General features: G+C 41.9%; 1 protein-coding gene across 3 annotated transcripts in view; it reads right to left on the bottom strand.

Annotated features, from left to right (window-relative positions):
- Nucleotides 1–22,360, bottom strand: part of xpo7 (exportin 7) — a 193,386-nt gene that overhangs the window by 128,314 nt on the left and 42,712 nt on the right. Inside the window, exons 5-7 of one of the 3 annotated variants that reach the window (XM_059959530.1) lie at nt 10,654–10,719; nt 4,187–4,291; nt 1,754–1,919 (exon numbers count right to left, since the gene is read on the bottom strand). In XM_059959530.1, coding sequence (XP_059815513.1) covers nt 1,754–1,919; nt 4,187–4,291; nt 10,654–10,719 — 337 coding nt within the window. Of the gene's footprint in view, nt 1–1,753; nt 1,920–4,186; nt 4,292–8,977; nt 9,082–9,251; nt 9,271–10,653; nt 10,720–22,360 lie in introns of those variants that run through there. The other 2 variants (XM_059959646.1, XM_059959588.1) reach the window with 2 other exon arrangements.

Here is a 22,360-nt window from a genome sequence, read left to right as displayed (position 1 = left end):
TGTGCACGTGAGTGCATGCAAAAAGAGAGCAAAATCTAGTAATGTTCATGGACCGTTCAGAAATCCAATGGTGGAGGGGAAGAAGCTGTTCCAAAAACATTGACAGTGTGTCTTTAGGCTCTTTTAGCTCCTTTACAGATGGTAGAAATAAGAAAAGGGGATGTTTTGGATGGTGGGCTGTCCTTCATGATAGATGCCGCTTTCTTGAAGCTTCGCCTTTAAAGATGTCCTTGACAGTGGGGAGGTGAGCACTCATATTTTGAAGGTGAGGAGAAACAACAAGGAAACTAGAAAGTGAGATGCAGAGTGATCAAACACAATTATGGGGAGGGAGCAGAGGTGCAAAGAGAATAGGAGCCAAGGGCATGTGGTGGAGTCAACATGAGGTAATGCATATTGAGGTGTGAGGGAATGGGAGGGAAGAGAGGGATTGAATTCTTCCATGTTAATGTGTTAAGAAGCATTCTAACTGTTTGCATCATTGTCTGGTACAGAAGAGTCATTGCACAGGATCAGTAAAAGCTGCAGAGTGTTGTAAACTTAGCCAGCTCCGTCAGTTGTACAGCCTCTTCAGTATCAAGGACATCATTGAGAGGTTGTGTCTCACGAAGGAGCATCCATTACTAAGGACCCTAACCATCCAGGACATGCCCTCTTCTCATTACTACCATCAGAGAGGAGCTACAGGAGCTTGAATACACACATAGGGACAGCTTCTTCAGAACTGCCACCAGATTTCTGAACAGAAATTATCAACCCTCCAACACTACCTCACTATAACTGCTCTCTTTGCTTGCATCATTTATGTAATTTATTTATATACAGTGGTTTCCAGTCAATCGATCCTTCGGTTAATTGTGACAGCCTCTTATTTGCAACAACTCTTAAAGAATAAAAACTAATCGAGAAAATAACTGGGATGGGAGACTGCTGTTGAACAATTTCTAACTAGCGCCAGCTGTGTGAACTTGTGTAGCCGCTAGACACTACACCATGCTTAGGACCAAGTTAGGAACTACAAAGAATTTAAAGGTATCAACAATCATTGAAAACATCTCTGTGCCAATTTTGTTCATTTACAGTCAATTTAAAGAACACAGCACCATGTTGACTGTCCGTTGTATCTGACGATGACAGTAAAACCTGTGTAGGAGAGTTTTTAAAGTGGAAAAGTCATTACAGTGGCTCAACCGCGAAGTCTGGGTCCAGTGATACAAATAGTCATTAAAAATTGGGGTCTTTCTTGACTTCTTCTGTTCCTGGTCATGTCCTTTGCTCTCCACAAAGTGCTGCAGAGCCACCTTCCTGGCTGTTGGATCTCACTGTAGATCTCATCCATTTATGGTTTGTTCCAATGGCAAATTTCTTGCCAGGCGGTCCCAATTCCCCAACCATGAGCAACCTTGCTAATCCAGGCTATGTCCGAACCAGCATGACTCTTCTTGTTCTTGTCACTCTTAGGTTTTTGAGGGCAGATCTAACACAAGCGTGAAGGGTCCAGCCCAAGATCCTTTTCGGACCACCACTGTCAGAACCTGAACCCCAGACCCATGCACCATGGAACCCAGATAGCTCTGGGTGTTGGCCTCCGAAGTTTTATTTACACTTATTAGTTATTGCAATTTATAGTATTTATGTCGAGCACTGTACTGCTGCAACACGACAACAAATTTCACAACATATATCAGTGATAAAAAACCTGATTCTGATTCTCATGTGACAAATAATCACATGGCTTGAACTACGACCATACCTGACCTCCAGCTGGTTGGAATTTGGACAGTACAGAGGTCATCTGATGACTCATCTGTTGATGTGCCAATGAAGTCAAAGTTGAGGCAGTTGTGAGCCAGTTTAAGAAGCTGCATTAGGAGACCGTGCTGGCTTTCATCATTCAGATTTAAGCTTTTGCCTGATGCCTGTAAGAAAGCACATAAAATTTTCAAAGGTCCAAAAGAGCAGACATCAATCTCTTCAATCACAAGGCACGGGGTACTTCAGCAAGCACATTCCAAGCTACATCTTCTTACTGAAACACTAAATTAATAAAATCCTGAGGCACTGAGCAAGTTGACAGGGTTCTAAGAAAGCACATGGTGTACAGGTTTTCATTAATCAGGAGACTGAGCTCAAGAGCCATGAGGTAATGTTGCAGCTCTATAAAACCCTGGTTAGACTATACTCGGGAGTATTGTGTTCAGTTCAGGTCAGCTCAATATACAAAGGATGTGGAAGATTTAGAGAGGGTGCAGAGGAGATTTACCAGGATACTGCCTGGATTGGAGAGCATGTCTTACAGCTTCAGCAAACTAGGGTTTTTCTCGTTGGAACAAAGCAGGATGAGAGATACTTTATAAAGGTGTACAAAATGATAAGAGGCATAGATTGAGTGGATAGACAGAAATCTTTCCTCCCAGGACACAATTTTAAGGTGATTGGAGGGAAGTATAGGGAAATGTCAGAAGTAGGTTTTTAATTAAAATGAGAAAACCCAAGTTAGGGATGGTGGTAGAAGCAAATACATCATGAACACTTAGAGATAAGCACAATGGATGTCTATGGGGCTATGTAGGAAAGAAGGGGTTGATTGATCTCAGGGTAGATTAAAAGGTCGGCACAACATCATAAGCCAAAGGGCCTCACTGTAATGTTCTATATATATTCTTATGTACAATGTATTTCAGACTGTAAGGGCCTTAGTCAACAAGGAATGATCACCTGTGGCTGACCACCTTTGACTGGGTCAATGCAATAGTGATATTTTCTTCCATGGATTCTGGGTAAGGACACTCTGAACTGCATGTTGAGCAAGTTAAGACGGTATCTCTGGATGGCAAACATTCCAGATACCGGGGATGTAAGGTGGTACACGAGCTAAATGAAGGCACAATCTGAGAGCAGGAAGCAATATATTGTATGCCTTGTCATTCACAGGTACTATTGGATTAGAGTACTGAATGGTTATTTTTCTTGTAGTATTAACTTTCCTAAGCTTGCTTGAATTTTTTTATAATCATCTATATACATGTAATTATTCAGTGAATTTTCCCAGTAACTATGGTAGTTTCTAGAAGCTTCTCAGTTTTTCTGCAGCTGTCAATCAAATAAATCTGGCTTATTTTATAGGTTAATTGTTATCATTGGAATATTGTTTATCTTTAGCCAGATGACTACAATTTGTTCCTCCGCTGTCTTCCCTCTGTTCTTGTATCATTAATAAAACAGCCATTAGCAACATTTTCTTGCCTCATTTTTAACTTGCAAAGAATTTTTGGATCACAAAAGCATCAGGATCCAACAGCACATTTTGTTAAGCAACAGACACAAAATGTTGGAGGAACTCGGCAGGTCAGGCAGCATCTGTGGAAAAGAGTACAGTCAACGTTTTAGGCTGAGATCCTTCAGCAGGTCTGAAGAAAAAAAGATGAGTAGATTTAAAAAGTGGGTGAAGGGATGTGAGAAACACAGCTGATGGGTGAAACTGAGGGGGAGGGGTGAAGTAAAGAGCTGGGAAGTTGTTTGGTGAAAGAGATAGAGGGCTGGAAAAGGGTGAATCTAATAGGAGGACAGAAGACCATGGAAGAAAGAAAAGGGAAGAGGAACACCAGAGGGAGGTGATAGGCAGGCAAGGAGATAAGGTGAGAGAAGGAAACGGGAATGGGGAATGGGATAGGGGTGGGAGGGGGGCATTACCAGAAGCTTGAGAAATCGAAGATCATGCCATCAGGTTGGAGGATACCTAAACAGAATATAAGGTGTTGTTCCTCCAACCTGATTGTGGCCTCATCACAAACCTTGTATCAACTTCCCAGCTCTTAACTTCACCCCTCACCTCCTGGTTTCACCTATCACCTTCTATTTCTCACATCCTTCCCCCAACTATTTAAATCTACTCATCTTTTCTCCTCCAGTCCGGCCGAAGGGTCTCTGCCTGAAACATTGACTGTACTCTTTTCCATAGATGCTACCCGGCCTGCTGAGTTCCTCCAGCATTTTGTGTATTGCTTGGATTTCCCGCATCAGCAGGTTGTCTCTTATTTGTGATTGTTTTACTGAACAGTTCACCTTGTGATACCAGCAGATATGCAGTGCATCTTTTTATACGGTACTCAATTATAAAGAAGGCTTGAATTATCTGAGTTTCACCAGCAATCTAACAATTGTTGATAAAACATAAAATCCTTACCTGTTTTAGTAAATTGCACGAAAGTGTGAAAATATCAAAGAGTGACGCATCTCTAAATGATGAAGCTATTTTCCTATGTTTTGTCAGTGGATGCGTTGTGTCAGCCTGGATGGAAAGAATCATCCATAGACATAAGTGAAAAGATGCTGAAAAATTCATAAATAATGAAAAGAAGCAATACAGATTAATGAAGTCATTTCAAGTACAAACGAGCCGTGGAGACGATTCCAGAGGAGTGGAATTATAATACAGACTTTACAGAACCATTTTTGGATTCAATTCCAGAGGAATGGAACTATAATGTAAACTTACGGAACCGCAGCTAGAACACCGCGAGCAATACAAAGTGCAAGTAACAAAAGCAGTGGTGAGTGGCAAGGGCAACAGTGGTTGTTGAAGGGTATATGGAGTGAGCAAGAAAGAAGGGCGAGATCAGGTGGATCATGTGCAGAAGGTATGAATGTGAACTTAGTGCACTGAACTATTTCTTTCTTCAATAGACAATAGGTGCAAGTGTAGGCCAATTGGCCCTTCCAGCCAGCACCGCCATTCAATGTGATCATGGCTGATCATCCACCATCAGTAACCTGTTCCTGCCTTCTCCCCAGATCCCTTGACTCCGCTATCTTTCAGAGTTCTTCACATTAATGTTCTACTATTATTCTGAGGAGCTCACTACCCTTCTCTGGTAAACCGTTGCACTCTTACTGTGCTGTCCAGACAACCTACCGACTGTGCTGCTCTAATTTCAGCCCTGTGTAATGGTTGATTTCCTGTACTCCAATGGTACTTCTAATTTGTGATGCCAAGAATTCCCACCATTAAACGCTACTTCTCCTGCAATAAGCCTTACAAATGGATCCTTGATTGCCTGATCAGGAGGCTATAGTCAGTGCAGATTGGTAATAACATCTACTCCTCAGTGTCAATCAACACCGGTGGTCTTCAAGGAACTGTGCTTAGCCCACTGCTCTACTCTCTACATTCATGATTGTATAGCTAGGCACAGCTCAAACTATAAATTCACCGATGACACAGCTAAAGGGAAGCATTTTCTGCCAGTAACTAGTGGTGTTCTCAGGGGTCAGTATTAGGACCGCCACTTTTCACATTGTTTGTCAATGATTTAGATAACGGAATTAATGGCTTTGTGGCAAAGCTTGCGGATAATACAAAGGTAGGTAGTGCTGAAGAAGCAATGCAATTGCACAGGACTTGGACAAATAGGAAGAATGTGCAAAAACATGGCAGATGGAATACCGTGTTGGGAAATGTATGATAATGCATATTGGTAAAAGGAACAATAGTGCAGATTATTATCTAAATGGGGAGACATTTCAAACATCAGTGGTACAGAGGGATTTAGGAATCCTCGTGACAGATTCCCAGAAGGTTAATTTACAGGTTGAGCCGGTGGTAAAGGAGCAATGTTGGCATATATTTCAAGGGGAGAAATAAAAGCAGAGATAATGCTGACCCTTTATAAGACACTAGTCAGGCTGCACCAGTGCAGTATTGTCAACAGTTTTGGGTCCTATATCTCAGTTAAGATATGTTGTCATTGGCGAGAGTCCAGAGCAGGTTCATGAAGATGATTCCAGGAATGAAGGGGTTAACATATGAGAAGCATTTGGCAGCTTTGGGTCTGTACTCACTGGAATTTAGAAGAATGTGTGGGATCTCATTGAAACCTACTGAATATTGAAAGGACTAGATCAGATGGACGTGGAGAGTATGGTCCCTATGGTGCGGGTATCCAAGTCTAGAGGGCACAGCCTCAAAATTGAGGGGCAACCTTTCAGAACAGAGAGTAGTGAATCTGTGGAATGCTCTGCCACAAACTGCAGTGGAGGCCAAGTCTATGGGTATACTTAAAACAAAAGTTGATAATTTTCTGATTGGTCAGGGCATCAAAGGATATGTTGAGAAGGTAGTTGTATGGGATTGAGTGAGATTCGGATCAGCCATGATCTGAGTTGATTCTATAACCTACAGACTCTTTACAACTCACTCCCTCAGTATTATTCTTTATTTGCCGAGTTTGTGTTCTATTTCAGATTGCCTTTGGTCAGGGTTTGTCTATTTATGCACAGCTTTTTGGGATCTCTATTCTATTTCTTTTTCACACCCCCTGTAAATGCCTGCAAGTGAATCTCATGGTACTATATGGGGACATAATGTTCTTTGAGACTAAGTTTAGTTTTAATGTTTGAAATGTTAAGATTCAAAACAGGATATAACGCATTATATAGAAGTCTCTGGTGCTAACCATGATGCCAGTCCAAAGAAATCAAATCTGCCCCGCAAATCATCCATATCCCACTCTTCCCTGCCTGCTCACATACTCATCAAAATGCATCAAATGAGTGGCAAGGTAGCATAGCAGTTAGCATAACATCAACACAGCACCAGCAAACCGGGTTCAATTCCACTGCTGTATGTAAGAAGTTTGTTATGTTTCCCCTATGACAGCATGGGTATCCTCTCACATTGCAAAGATTAGGGTTAGTAAATTGTGGGCATGCTTTGTTGGCACTGCAAGGATAGCAACACTTGTGGGCTGCTCCCAGCAAATCCTCAGACTGTGCTGGTCATTGACACAAATGATGTATTTCACTGTATGTTTTGATATACATGTGATAAAGCTAATCTTTATCTTTAATCATCGCTATTTTATCTGCTTCCACCATTCTGGCAGCCCATTCCAGGCAATCATCACTGTTAAAAAAGTTTTCCTCCTAAATCTTTAAATTTTTTTGCCTCTCAATTAAAGCTATGCCCTATAGTAACTCTAAGTACAAATATGCCAAATAACAGTCAAATCGATACAACTATGTGCTTGTGATTCTAGTAGATGAAGACAGAAATCTAGGCACGTCTCATGGCAAGCCTAAAGAATGTCCAGGTTGCCAAGGAGATTCTGTCTACATTGCAATTCAAAGCATGTAGGCCAAGCAAGTGCAAAGACATCGATCTCTGGAGCTTAAAGAACAGAAATAGGTCAATTGGCACATTGAGTGGGCAGTGACAATTCTATCAAGTAATCCAGTTAGTTTTTCTGTTAGTTGACATTCACTTTAGTCAAATGAGAAGGAATCTAACTGAAACGTATAAATTCTGACAGACTGAATGCTTCCCTTAGAACAAGGGTCATTCTCAAGACAAGGATTGGATCAGGGTGTGGTGAACTGGTGGAATTTGCTATTAAAGTTCAATTGCTGAATACATTTAGGGATATAGAAACACTTCTAGACCCTAACAGGGATTAGCTGGTATGAAGAGAGAACTGGAAAACATTATTGAGACAGATATTCACTCCCCTCACCTTCTTATTCTGGTGTCATCCCCCTTCCTTTCCAGTCCCGATAAAGGGTCTCTGACAAAAACGTCAACTGTTTATTCCTCTCCATAGATGCTGCCTCACCTGCTCAGTTCCTCCAGTATTTTATGTGTCTTGCTCTGCATTTCCAGCATTTATGGAATTTCTTGTTTTTAAGATATTCACCATCATTTTTATTTAGGTACAGCTCTCCTGGTCCAAACAAGCCTCAGCTGCCCAACTACACCCATGTGACCTACGGACCCATAAGCCTTTGGATTGCGGGAAGATACTGCAGCACCCAGAGGAAACCCACATGCTCACGGGCAACGTACAAAGACCTTACAACAGTAGTAGGAACTGAACCTGGGTCACTGGTGCTGTACTATACTACTGTACTATCCCAAAGTTTATCTGAAGTTCACGTCCCAGTATTCAGCCAGAAGGTGACTTCTCAAGTTGTGGTTCTCTTTCAGTACTCTCACATGACAGCCAAGTTTTTTTTTGTGTTTAGGTGTCTACTGTGGGGTTTCAAACTTCTGATTTAGAAGTGAGAGGGCAATCAAATAAATACAGTCATAAATACATTAACCAGTGTTCGGTATCATCTATGTCACTTCTAAGCTTTGAGGTTTCAAGAAGCTGGCACCTTCTCCAACTTTCCTATTTTTCATGTCCAGATCTTTCTCTACAGGCCCTGAAATATTAATGCAATTCCCGCTGGAAAAGCACAACAGAGCCTGCTTCCACCAGCAATGCATTCCAAACCTGACCAGTCACATCATTAAAAAATATAGTTCCCTCACATTGCCCATTTTTTCTCTTGCAACTGTGACACTCCACGACATCTCAAAAACAATTATTTGTTGCCCACTCAGGCAACACAGAAAGCATCATCATTCGGATCCTCAAAAATAGATAGAACCCAAAAAAACCAAAACATTACAAGTATAAACACAAAGCCAGTACACAGGAAAACACTGAACTGGGCAGGTATTCAAAGCTCATAATCCTGTCAGTACAATCTTAGTGCTGTCACTTTGTAACAGTTTACAAACATGAATATGTCACACATTAGAACACTTCAGATGCCTTCCCAGTGACCTTCCACGGAGCTGCAGGGCTTTCATTCACAATAGTACAGATTGTTACAGGGGAACCATTCATTTTCTTAGATTCAGATTCACTTGATTTATCAAATGTACATGGAAACATACAGTGAAATGTGTTGTTTGCAATAACAACACAGCATACGGATATATAATGATTTTATCACCTTCAGTAACACAACCTGAAGGCCAATCAGGAACAGTATTTGTTAGATGTAGAGTGGTCACGACATAACCCATGAAACCAGACTGAGATGAATGGGCTCTTCTGGGCCTTTGAGCAGCTCTGCCCATCAAGCCCCGGTAATCCTGATTTAACCCTAACCTAATCACGGAACAATTTACAAGGACCAATTAACCTACCCGTTACTTCGTTGGACTATGAGAGGAAACCAGAGGACCCGGGGAAAACCCACACATTCCGCGAGGAGGATGAGAAGTTCTTACAGAAGACACCCGAATTGAACTTCAAACTCTGACACCTTGAGCAGTTAACATAACACTATTACAACTATGCTGCTGTGGTGGCCAAATTTACCCAGTGCCCAGTATGAACTGATAAAATATTCACTGACATCCTCTATTATTGAAATTACAGAAGTACTAAATTTAAGTGTGGAACAAATAAGGCACTCACTGACAATATTCAGATAAGCTTGGTGCAATACTGTGAAGTTGTAAACTTGACTCTAGCAGGAAAAGACGGCAAAATCCTGTTCACACAATCTCTGACTAGAAAACATGTTAACCAACTTGTCTTCCTCACTCAAGGTCAATGAGTAACTAGTATTGAATAAATGAACAGAAACCTCAGTTAGCAAGTAAAACTAAGAAACCAAGAAAATTAACGTGAGAGAGCCTACATCACAGCACAGGGTGAACGTATGTGGGATGCCCCTATTACCAGGCAGGAGGTCCTAATGCTATGGTACAAGGACTGTTAGTTTCTCCTCGGCAGTGAAACTAGTCAGCACCCTGTCACCACCCAGGTCTCATCATGCATGAAACACCAGCAGAGTTATACTATTTCCATTTTAACTGGTGTCCTAAATGCAACTTATGCTAAATGTCAATCTTGTGGAATATATTTTATTATTTGTGGTAACATTACTGTATTAGGTAATACAGTACTGTATTCTCTACCAAAGGTGTAACGTGCTCCTTCCCTCCACTAGCTTGCAGGTCACCCCTAGGCAAGGTGAGGCACCTGCTTAACTCCACACTCCACTCCCCCCAATCAGGGTCACGTGAAGCCATGGTTGGTCGTATGAGCAGTTGGTGCCAATCACAAACACAAGTCCTGGCTTTGCAAACACTAATGCCAGGCAGACAGTTTCTGAACAGCATTGATAATAGCTGGGGGTGGGGGTCCACCCATCCTTTTAAATTTTTTTTTACAATTCTGGTCCTTTGAGTGGCACAGCTCTACAACCCCTGACTTAACTCTAGCCGAATCACATCACAATTTACAATGACCAATTAACCTACCAACCAGTACATCTTTGGACAGTGGGAGGAAACTCACGCAGTCATGGGGAGAATGTACATACCTCTTACAGGCAGCAGTGGATTGGAACCTGGGTCCCTGGGACTGTAAAGTACTGAGCTAACTGCTAATCCACCGCACCACCCCTTGTAAAGACATTGCTCAGGTAAAGGCAATTGTAGAAAAATTTGCCAAGTACAATCATGGTCAAGGCCATGATTGTCCACAGCACATAATGATGATGATGATGATTACTTTATATGTTGTGTGCAATCTTATATGTACTGTGTTCTGCACCTTGGTCCAGTTGAATGAATTTGAACTTAGTACACTAACCACAGGGAATATGCCAGACCTGAAGGCCCAATGGGAAAGGAAAGGCAGAGTGTCAAGTCACGGAATAGAGGAGCTGTCGACAATATATGTGGAAATATTAATGATTTTTAAATAAAATGATCAGTTGCCAGCAAAATATGAGAGATACTCAAAGAGAGAGGGAGGGAATAAGACATGCATGAGGAAACAGGACATTGAAGGTCACTGCACCACTTACCTGATTTACTTCATTCGTTAACTGGGACAGAATCATTACTCCTATAATACAGTGCTCAACACTGTCCTGTGGAGAAAGACAGAAACAATGTTGTTTACTTTCCGTGAAGCAAATCAGCCAAAATTAGGAACACTTCGTCCATGACATTTAAGCCTCATTAATCCAACAAGTCTGCATCCTAGATACAGGAAGCAGCCAACTGAGGTAACATGGGTTGAACTTGACTGCAGGACATCCATAAGATCAGATCAGGTTTCCTACTCTTTCAGACTCACAAATGGAATTATCCTACAAGCACAGGGCGATAAGTGCTGTTGCCCCCAGCTCCAGCTATCCAGGTTTGATCGCAAACTCACTGCTTTGTTCCTGTAACCACTGTTGTTCATGTGGCCCCATGAGTTTCCTGCTTCCCATCCCAAAGGCACGAGTAGGTTTGGAAATTGGGTTCTATAGAATAAGGAGCAGGAAACCGAGGGGAGGTTAATGAGACAGAATAAATTACAGGACAATAAAGGGATGGGGGAATAGGGTTGATGGGATCATTCAGAAAATCAAATAAATTTAAAAGCTGCATGGCATCCTCTGCTAAAAAGAAATATGAATTATAAATTATTGTGTGGATTTGGTACAAGTATTCTTATAAAATATGAACACCCCATCACATTTTCCTTTCTAAATGTAGTTGACCTTTCTTTCAAAACAACCTTTTCTTCAATGTTACAAAAACAAAGGAGCTGGTTGTGAACTACAGGAGGAATGGAGACGGGCTAACCCCTATTGACATCAATGGAGCTGGGGTTGAGAGGGTGAACAGCTTTAAGTTCCTCAGCATAAACATCACCAAGGACCTCATGTGGGCTGCACATACCAGCTGTGTGGTGAAAAAGGTACAACAGTGTCTCTTTCACCCTCGACGGCTGAAGAAATTTGGTATGGGCCCCCAAATCCTAAGAACTTTCTACAGAGACACAACTGAGAGCATCCTGACTCGCTGCATCACTGCCTGGTATGGGAACTGTACTTCGCTCAATCGCAGGACCCTGCAGAGAGTGGTGCGGACAGCCCACCACATCTGTAGATATGAAATTCCCACTATTCAGGATATTTACAAAGATGGATGTGTTAAAAGGGCCAAAGGATCATTGGGACCTGAGTCACCCCAACCACAAAAAGCTCCAGCTGCTACCATCTGGGAAAAGGTACTGCAGCATAAAAGCCAGGACCAAAAGGGTCCACGACAGCTTCTTCCACCAGGCCATCAGACTGATTAATCCATGCTGACACAACTGTATTTCTATGCTGTATTGTTGTACATACTATTTATTATAAATTACTATAAGTTGCATATTGTGCATTTAGACAGAGACGTGACATAAAGATTTTTATTCCTCATGTATATGGATCTAAGTAACAAAGTCAATTCAATTCAGTAACATCAGGAACTCCTAGACTTGAGGTCAAGTTCAGAAGTGGAGCAAGAGGTCAGCTGCCTGTTCATCTGACTCCCAGTGCATTCCCAAATTCTATTCTACTATACTCTACACAGTCACCATCAAGTCTTTAGTGCAACTGAGCATAGGGTATTCCCACAGCTAGGCTCCATGATCAGGAATGCTGGGCCTCAAGTAATAATGGAAGAAAACTCAAAATAACTTTGAAAAGACAGAGCAAAGATGGCTAAAAAGAAATAAAACACTGCTGCACTTTAGGAAGAGAACAGGTAGATCACAGAACAGTATGTTCTATGATGTTTGGCTCATAATATTGTGCCTACTCTAAGATCAATCTAACCCTTCCCTCCTACATAGCCCTCCATGTGCCTATCTTAGTGTCTCTTAAATCTTCCTAATGTATCTGTTTTAACCACCATTCCTGGCAAAGTATTGCATTCACTCACCATTCCCTGTGGGAAAAACCTATCTCTGACATCTTCCCTAAGCTTTCCTACACTCACCTTACAAGGATATCCTCTGGTATTGGCCAATTGCTGCAATGGGAAAAAGGCAGTGGCTGTCTACTCTATCTATGCCAGTTATAATCCTATATCCCTCTCATCCTCCATTACTCCAAAGAGAAGAGCCTGACATCACTTAACATTTCCTAGTAAGACATGTTCCATAATTCAATCAGTATCCTGGTAAACCTCCTCTGCTTTGACATGCTTGCTATAATGAGGCAACTAGACTGAACATAATGGTCCAAGTGTGGTCTAACCAGGATTTTACAGAGCTGCAGCAGTACCTTGCAACTCTTGAATCAAACTGCAACTAACAAAGTCAATAAACCATATGCCTTCAGAACCACTCTATCAACTTGCACGTCAACATTGAGTAATCTATGGTCTTGGATCTCAAGATCCCTTTATTCCTCCAGACTAAGAATTCTGCTATTAACCTAACACTCGGCCTTCAAATTTGATCTTCCAAAGTATATCACTCATACTTTTCTGGATTGAATTCCATTTGTCATTTATTTGTCCAACTCTGCACTCTGTTAAGGTCCTGTTGTTACCAACAACAAGCTTCTACACAATCCATAACACCACCAACCTTCATGTCATCTGCAAACCTACTAACTCAATCTTCCACTTCCTCATCCAAGTAATTTATAAAACCCACAAGAGCAGGGTTTCTGGAACTGAACCCCGCAAAACACCACTAGTCACCAACTTCCAAGCTGAATATGTTCCATTTAATAACACTCTCTGCCTATTAAGAATGAGCCAATTCTGAATCTACCCAGACAAGTTTCTAGTGATCTCATGCCTCACGACTTCTGGATGAGCCTTCCATGGAGAATCTTTCAAGCATCTTACTAAAATCCATATACACCATATCTCTCAGTCAAGATGGTGCAACACTTGCTCGGTTGACATCTTTCAGATAGCTCTCAAAAGTGTCTTTTTTAAAAAAACTTGGGCTACGTCTAGACTACACTGGATAAATCCATGAACAAAGCCTTTTCTCTTTGTTTTAACCCTCCGTCCACACTAAAATGGTGTTTTCGTCCCCCTAAACCGGAGCTTTTCAGAAAAGCTCTCCAAAGTGTGTATTTCTCAAAGTGCCGCTCAGGCAGATCAGTGTGGATGGGGTAACCGGAGAAATCTGAAAACGCTGTCAGACGGCAGCGCTCCATTTCATTGTTTTCTTGAACACAACCTAACAATTTCAGAACAAACAGCAACGAGACTAAAGCCAAAAGAGTTAGAAATGTACTCACTAAATACTTTGACCCATAACTTACTGAATAAATAAGTATGCTCACTTCACCCTATTTTCTGTCCTTGCTTGTATGAAGATGGTTTACCTATTTATGCAAGCACTTCTCTGACAATAGATGTGTTACAGCCTGATGTACCATTGTATGGTAATACAAGATAATACTGATGCAGACATATAACCATATAACAATCACAGCACGGAAACAGGCCATCTCGGCCCTCCTAGTCCGTGCTGAACTCTTAATCTCACCTAGTCCCACCTACCCGCACTCAGCCCATAACCCTCCACTCCTTTCCTGTCCATATACCTATCCAATTAAACCTTAAATGACACAACTGAACTGGCCTCTACTACTTCTACAGGAGGCTCATTCCACACAGCTATCACTCTCTGAGTAAAGAAATACCCCCTTGTGTTTCCCTTAAACTTCTGCCCCCTAACTCTCAAATCATGTCCTCTCGTTTGAATCTCCCCTACTCTCAATGGAAACAGCCTATTCACGTCAATTCTATTTATCCCTCTCAAAATTTTAAATACCTTGATCAAATCCCCCCTCAACCTTCTACGCTCCAATGAATAGAAACCTAACTTGTTCAACCTTTCTCTGTAACTGAAGTGCTGAAACCCAGGTAACATCCTAGTAAATCATCTCTGCACTCTCTCTAATTTATTGATATCTTTCCTATAATTCGGTGACCAGAACTGCACGCAATATTCGAAATTTGGCTTTACCAATGCCTTGTACAATTTTAACATTACATCCCAACTTCTGTACTCAATGCTTTGATTTATAAAGGCCAGCGTTCCAAAAGCCTTCTTCACTACCCTATCTACATGAGACTCCACCTGCAGGAAACTATGCACTGTTATTCCTAGAGCTCTCTGTTTCTCTGCATTCCTCAATGCCCTACCATTTACCCTGTATGTTCTATTTGGATTATTCCTGCCAATATGTAGAACCTCACACTTCTCAGCATTAAACTCCATCTGCCAATGTTCAGCCCATTCTTCTAACCGGCATAAATCTCCCTGCAAGCTTTGAAAACCCACCTCATTATCCACAACACCTTCTACCTTAGTATCATCGGCATACTTACTAATCCAATTTACCACCCCATCATCCAGATCATTTATGTATATTACAAACAACATTGGGCCCAAAACAGATCCCTGAGGCACCCCGCTAATCACCGGCCTCCATCCCGATAAACAATTATCCACCACTACTCTCTGGCATCTCCCATCTAGCCACTGTTGAATCCATTTTATTACTCCAGCATTAATACCTAACGACTGAACCTTCTTAACTAACCTTCCATGTGGAACTTCGTCAAAGGCTTTGCTGAAGTCCATATAGACTACATCCACTGCCTTACCCTCGTCAACATTCCTCGTAACTTCTTCAAAAAATTCAATAAGGTTTGTCAAACATGACCTTCCACGCACAAATCCATGCTGGCTACTCCTAATCAGATCCTGTCTATCCAGATAATTATTAATACTATCTCTAAGAATACTTTCCATTAATTTACCCACCACTGATGTCAAACTGATAGGTCTATAATTGCTAGGCTTACTTCTAGAACCCTTTTTAAACAATGGAACCACATGAGCAAAACGCCAATCCTCCGGCACAATCCTCGTTTCTAATGACATATTAAAGATCTCCATCAGAGCTCCTGCTATTTCTACACAAACTTCCCTCAAGGTCCTGGGGAATATCCTGTCAGGACCCGGAGATTTATCCACTTTTAAATTTCTTAAAAGCGCCAGTACCTCCACCTCTTTAATTGTCATAGGTTCCATAACTTCCTTATGTTTCCCACACCTTACACAACTCAATATCCTTCTCCTTAGTGAATACCGAAGAGAAGAAATCGTTCAAAATCTCTCCATCTCCCTCAGCTCCACACATAGCCGACCACTCTGATTCTCTAAGGGGCCAATTTTATCCCTCACTATCCTCGTTTTTAATATAACTGTAGAAACCTTTCGGATTTACTTTCACCTTATTTGCCAAACCAACCTCGTATCTTCTTTTAGCTTTTCTAATCTCTTTCTTAAGATTCTTTTACATTCTTTATATTCCTCGAGCAATTCCTTTACTCCATGCTGCCTATATCTATTGTAGACATCCCTCTTTTTCTGAACCAAATTTCTAATATCCCTTGAAAACCATGGTGCTTTCAAACCTTTAACCTTTCCTTTCAACCTAACAGGAACATAAAGATTCTGTACCCTCATAATTTCACCCTTAAATGACCTCCATTTCTCTATTACATCCTTCCCATAAAACAACTTGACCCAATCCACTCTTTCTAAATCCCTTCGCATCTCCTCAAAGTTTTACACATTTTTTTTACATGTTTTACACATTTAACAAGAAGCTTTATTAATGCAACAGAGTTAATCAGTTTTTCAATGTTCATCGTCAGCCGGGTCATACAATCCGTGAACTCCTTGTTGCTTGCCTCCATACGCTTCAGTATTTGTTTTTTTTTATTTTTAAATCCTCCTGCACGAGAGCCAACAGCTGCCCATCACTTAAGTTTTTCCAGTCTGTAACTGAACAAACACGTACCATCTTTCACAGTGAGATTCAACACCAAACATGTCGCTTGTTTTCAGTAGATGTGTCCTGCACATGCGCAGTAGGAGGAGATTCACCGAAACTTCTGTTTCAACGTGGACGGAGATATTTTTTAAAACGCAGTGTGGACGCGTATTGTTTTTGTGCAAAACCAGTGCTTTCAAAATTATCCAGTCTAGTGTGGATGTAGCCTTATTTTACATCTGTTTCTCACTTTAAACGTGTTTCAGGAACTGCCAGACCCTAAGATTTACAGTTTGGAGATTGAGCAAGCGCTGCAGCGCTTCACTGTCTCCAAGATGATTCCGGAAACCGAGTGCATACTCGGATGGCCTCAATGCGAAGGAACTTCGAGACGAGGCACGAGCTGAAGTTCGACTCTATTCCACCGTTTAATGCATCCATTAAATCACTGATTAAAGGGAGAAAGCAGAATGAGGTATCGCGTCAAATGCAGACTCGATGAATGTTGGTGATATTGGAGGATGGTATCGTGGTTCTGCATTTATGGATTGGACTGTTGCATTTATGGGCTATAGACTTTTTCAAACTTAAGGTCTTTATATTCTGTTTTCTAAATTACCTGTTCTCTTTCCATTTTGTTGTGTGGGGAAGATTTTTAAGGGTTGATGTTCTGTTAGTTTATTCTGTGTGCGTGGGGGTGGGGATTTGGGGGGTCGATGTTCTTGTTCCATTTTGTCAGGTGGGAGGAGGGAGTGGGTTGGAGTTGCATTTGATGTTTCTCTCCGAATGACATTCATGCTCTTTCTTTGTTTCGTGGATATCTGCAGAAGACGAATTTCAGAGTTGTATGTGGATGCATGCTTTGATAAGAAATTAACCTTTGAACCTTTGCACTGCTCTACCTTTATCAACCTGTTCTCAAAAAACTCAGTCAGTCTCATCAGGAAACACCTGCCCCTGACAAATCCATGCTAACTATCCCTAATAAGACTAGGCTTCTCCAAATGCTTGTAAATCCTGTCGTTGAGAACCCTCACCCTCTCCATTAGATGCAAGACTCACTGGCCTATATATCCCAAAATTATCCCTATTACATTTCGTGAACAACGGAAAACTATTTGTTATCCTTCAATCCTTTGGTACAACTTCTGTAGACAAGGAGGACTTTGCTGGAATGTAGGCAAAGGAAGTAAGTCAAACCCTCAAACATCTTCATCCATGATCTATGTAACACGCTGTAATGTTTCATGCTAATGTAATGGTTTAGACAATAGACAATAGGTGCAGAAGTAGACCATTCGGCCCCTCCAGTCTGCACCGCCATTCTGAGATCATGGCTGATTATTCACTATCAATACCCAGTCCCTGCCTTGTCCCCATATCCCTTGATTCCCCTATCCATCAGATATCTATCCAGCTCCTTCTTGAAAGCATCCAGAGAATTGGCCTCCACCGTCTTCCGAGGCAGTGCATTCCACACCTCCACAACTCTCTGGGAGAAGAAGCTCTTCCTCAACTCTGTTTTAAATAACTGACCTCTTATTCTCAATCCATGCCCTCTGGTACTGGACTCTCCCAACATCTGGAACATATTTCCTGCCTCAATCCTATCAAGTCCTTTAATTATCTTAAACGTTTCAATCAGATCCCCTCTCAATCTCCTCAATTCCAGCGTGTACAAGCCCAATCTCTCCAATCTCTCTGCGTAAGACAGCCCTGCCATCCCAGGAATCAACCTAGTGAATCTACGCTGCACTTCCTCAATTGCCAGAATGTCCTTCCTTAAACCTGGAGACCAAAACTGTACACAATATTCCAGGTGTGGTCTCACCAGGGCCCTGTACAAATGCAAAAGAACATCCTTGCTCTTGTATTCAATTCCCCTTGTAACAAAGGCCAACATTCCATTTGCCCTCTTCACTGCCTGTTGCACTTGCTCATTCACCTTCATTGACTGGTGAACTAGGACTCCTAGGTCTCTTTGCATTTCTCCCTTACCTAACTCGACACCGTTCAGACAATACTCTGCCCTCTTGTTCCTGCTTCCAAAGTGGATAACTTTACATTTATTCACATTGAATGACATCTGCCAAGTATCTGCGCACTCACTCAGCCTATCCAAGTCTCCCTGTATTCTCCTAACGTCCTCTTCGCATGTCACACTGCCACCCAGTTTAGTATCGTCAGCAAACTTGCTGATATAGTTTTCAATGCCCTCATCTAAATCATTGACATAAATCGTAAAGAGCTGTGGTCCAATACAGAGCCCTGTGGTACCCCACTAGTCACCTCCAGCCAGTCTGAGAAACACCCATTCACTGCTACCCTTTGCTTTCTATCTGCCAACCAGTTTTCTATCCATGTTGAAACCCTGCCCCCAATGCCATGAGCTCTGATTTTACTCACCAATCTCCTATGTGGCACCTGATCGAATGCCTTCTGAAAATCTAGGTACACAGCATCCACTGGCTTACCCTTGTCTAACATCCTTGTTACACCCTCAAAAAACTCCAACAGATTAGTCAAGCATGATTTGCCCTTGGTAAATCCATGCTGGCTCGGCCTAATCCTATTTCTGCCATCTAGATGTGCCACTATTTCGTCCTTAATAATGGACTCAAGCATCTTCCCCACGACTGACGTTAGGCTAATAGGGCGATAGTTCTCCGTTTTCTCCTTCCCTCCCTTCTTGAAACGTGGGATAACATTAGCCACTCTCCAATCTTCAGGAACTGATCCTGAACCTAAGGAACATTGGAAAATGATTACCAATGCATCCGCAATTTCCTGAGCCACCTCTTTTAGAACCCTCGGATGCAGACCATCTGGACCCGGGGATTTATTAGCCTCCAGTCCTACCAGTCTACTCATCACAGTTTCTTTCCTAATGTCAATCTGTCTCAATTCCTCTGATATCTTATGACCCTGGCCCATCCATACATCTGGGAGATTGCTTGTGTCCTCCCTGGTGAAGACAGATCTAAAGTATGCATTAAATTCTGTTGCCATTTCCCTGTTTCCCATAACAATTTCTCCCAATTCATTCTTCAAGGGGCCAACATTGTTCTTAACTATCTTCTTTCTCTTCACATAGCTAAAAAAGCTTTTGCTATCCCCTTTTATATTCCTGGCTAGACTGAGCTCATACCTGATTTTTTCTCTCCGTATTGCTTTTTTAGTTAAGATCTGCTGTTCCTTAAAACTTTCCCAATCATCTGTATTCCCACTCATCTTAGCCCTGTCATACTTCTCTGTAGCAGCAGTGTTTGGGTTATTACTAGAGATAACAGGGACTTTGGAATGTGTGCTGGGCAATGAGGGGAGCTGTTTTACTTTCTTGGGTGCCCAAGCGAAGGTTTCGCTGTCTGTTGTTCAGCGGAAGATGGAGAGAAAAGATGACAGAAGGGGGAAGTTGAAGTCTGCAGGACAGAGTGGTCTTGGAATGGGATCAGGAGTTGACACCCGAGGGGAAAAAAACGATGGAGAATGAACAGACAGGGAAAACCATGAGCTCCAACGTTGCACATTAGACTGTTTCATGAGAATGGGCCCTTTTTCTTTTTTGTTTCTTTACTAACCTATAGGCAAATTAAGAATTATAAAACTCAATCATTTAATTGCATATTGTGCATTGTTTGTTATTTCATGGTACAGGTTTACCCTACCATCCAAAAGTTGCGCGTTCTTATGAAACCTTTCATAAGCTGAAATGACGTAAAGTGAAGAAGCAATTACCATTAATTTATATGGGAAACATTTTTGAGCGTTCCCAGACCCAAAAAATAGCCAACCAAATCATACCAAGTAACCATGAAACCTAAAATAACACTAACATACAGTAAAAGCAGAAATGATATGATAAATACACAGCCTATATAAAGTAGAATTTAGAAGATTGAGGGGGGATCTTATTGAAACGTATAAAATTCTAAAGGGATTGGACAGGCTAGATGCAGGAAGATTGTTTCCAATGTTGGGGAAGTCCAGAACGAGGGGTCACAGTTTAAGGATAAAAGAGAAGCCTTTTAGGACCAAGATGAGGAAAAACGTCTTCACACAGAGAGTGGTGAATATGGCCCTTGTGGCTAAAGGGATCGGGGGTATGGAGAGAAAGCAGGTACAGGGTTCTGAGTTGGATGATCAGCGATGATCATACTGAATGGCGGTGCAGGCTCGAAGGGCCAAATGGCCTACTCCTGCACCTATTTTCTATGTTTCTATGGTTTTTTTCAGAAATAATGTACGTACAGTGTAGTTTCACTTACCAGAATCGGGAAATTGCAGTTTCTTCACAGTTAAACACTTGCTTATACGAATAACCACCATCTGTAAATCAGCCGAAGCACTCTCTCCAGTAACCTTTAAGCTATGAAGCTGCCTCGCCTCAACAAACCATCAAACCACCCATGACTACCTTTAAATTCCACTTTCGCAACACTTTCTTCACTAGCTCTCTTAGGCTTTTCTGATACCTTAGGACACATCTTGCTAACAGATGCACAAAATAAATCGAGATAAAGCACAGATGCTCACAGACACAGTTCAAAGCTAAGGCAGCTTGATGCTGGGTGTAGTTCCTGGGAAGGAGCTTGGTGGCGCCACTCTCGCTGCTTGGGGTGCGCGCTGCCTTTATAACGGCTTGCTGCAAAACAAACGCTGAACGCTATTTTCGCTTTTCGCCTTTTTTCATAAAAGTGAAAATCCTCTTCAGATTTCTTTCAGTTAGTGAAAACAGGTACTAATGTAGGTCTTTCATAAAAGTGAAGTGGCGTAAAGTGAACTTTCGAAAAGCGGGGGGGGATACCTGTACTGATTTGTAATGGGAACACATCACGCAACATTCACCCAAACAAGATTTCTCACGTCTGGCCGGGCCAGAGGCCGGCTGCCCCTAGATTAAGCCAATGGCCAAACCTGAGGGTTACATCTAGATAATAACTGAATATTGCAGTTACATCAGTCTATCTTGGAAACTTGTACTGTAATATCTAAAAAGTTAGAAACTGAAACTGGAACATTTGGCACCTACGTGGACTCTGAACTGGGGAGAGGCTGCATCTGATAAAGAACTGTAACTTTATTTTATGCAACACATACAAAATGCTGTAAGAACTCATCAGGTCAGGCAGCATCTATGGAAATGAATAAGTAATCAATGCTTTGGGCCAAGAACCTTCTTTAGGAGTGAGAAGGGGGGAAGACACTAGAATAAAAAGGTGCAGAAGGGGAAGGGGACTAGCTGGAAGGTGAAAGGTGAAACCTGATGGACGGGAGAAATCAAAGGCTGTGAAGAAAGAATCTGATAGGGGAGTGGACCACAGGAGATGGGGGGTGGGGGGGGGAGGAACGGGACCCAGGGGAAGTGATAGGCAGGTGTGATTTGTGGAACAGAATGGAGAATAGAGGAAGAGGGAGGTAGAGCATTTTTTTAAAACCAGAAGGAGAAATCAATATTCATGCCATCAGGATAGAGGCTACCCAGATGGAATACAAGGTATTGCTCATCTGTCCTGTGGGTGACCTCATCTTGGCACAAGAGGAGGCCATGAAGGGAAACTTCTTCACTCAGAGAGTCGTAAGAGTGTGGAATGAGCTGCCAGTGCAAGTGGTGTATGTGGTGTACTGTCAACAGTTCTGGGCCCCATATCTCAGAAATAATGTGTTGTCATTGGAGAGAGTCGTGAGGAGGTTCACGAGAATGATCATGGGAATTGAGGGCTTAACATATGAGGAGCGTTTGGCAGCTTTGGGCCTGTACTCACTGGAATTTAAAAGAATGCATGGGAATCTCACTGAAATCTACCGAATGTTGAAAGGACTAGGTAAGGTGGATGTGGAGAAGATGTTCCCTATGGTGGGGGTATCCAGATCTAGAGGGCAAAGCCTCAAAATTGGGGAGTGACTTTATAGAACAGCAGTAAGGAGGAATTTT

The sequence above is a fragment of the Hypanus sabinus genome, chromosome 1, assembly GCF_030144855.1.
Source record: "Hypanus sabinus isolate sHypSab1 chromosome 1, sHypSab1.hap1, whole genome shotgun sequence".
Classification (NCBI taxonomy): domain Eukaryota; kingdom Metazoa; phylum Chordata; class Chondrichthyes; order Myliobatiformes; family Dasyatidae; genus Hypanus; species Hypanus sabinus.
The sequence above is the reverse complement of the archived record's forward strand: the minus strand, read 5'-3'. Positions and strand labels throughout refer to the sequence as shown.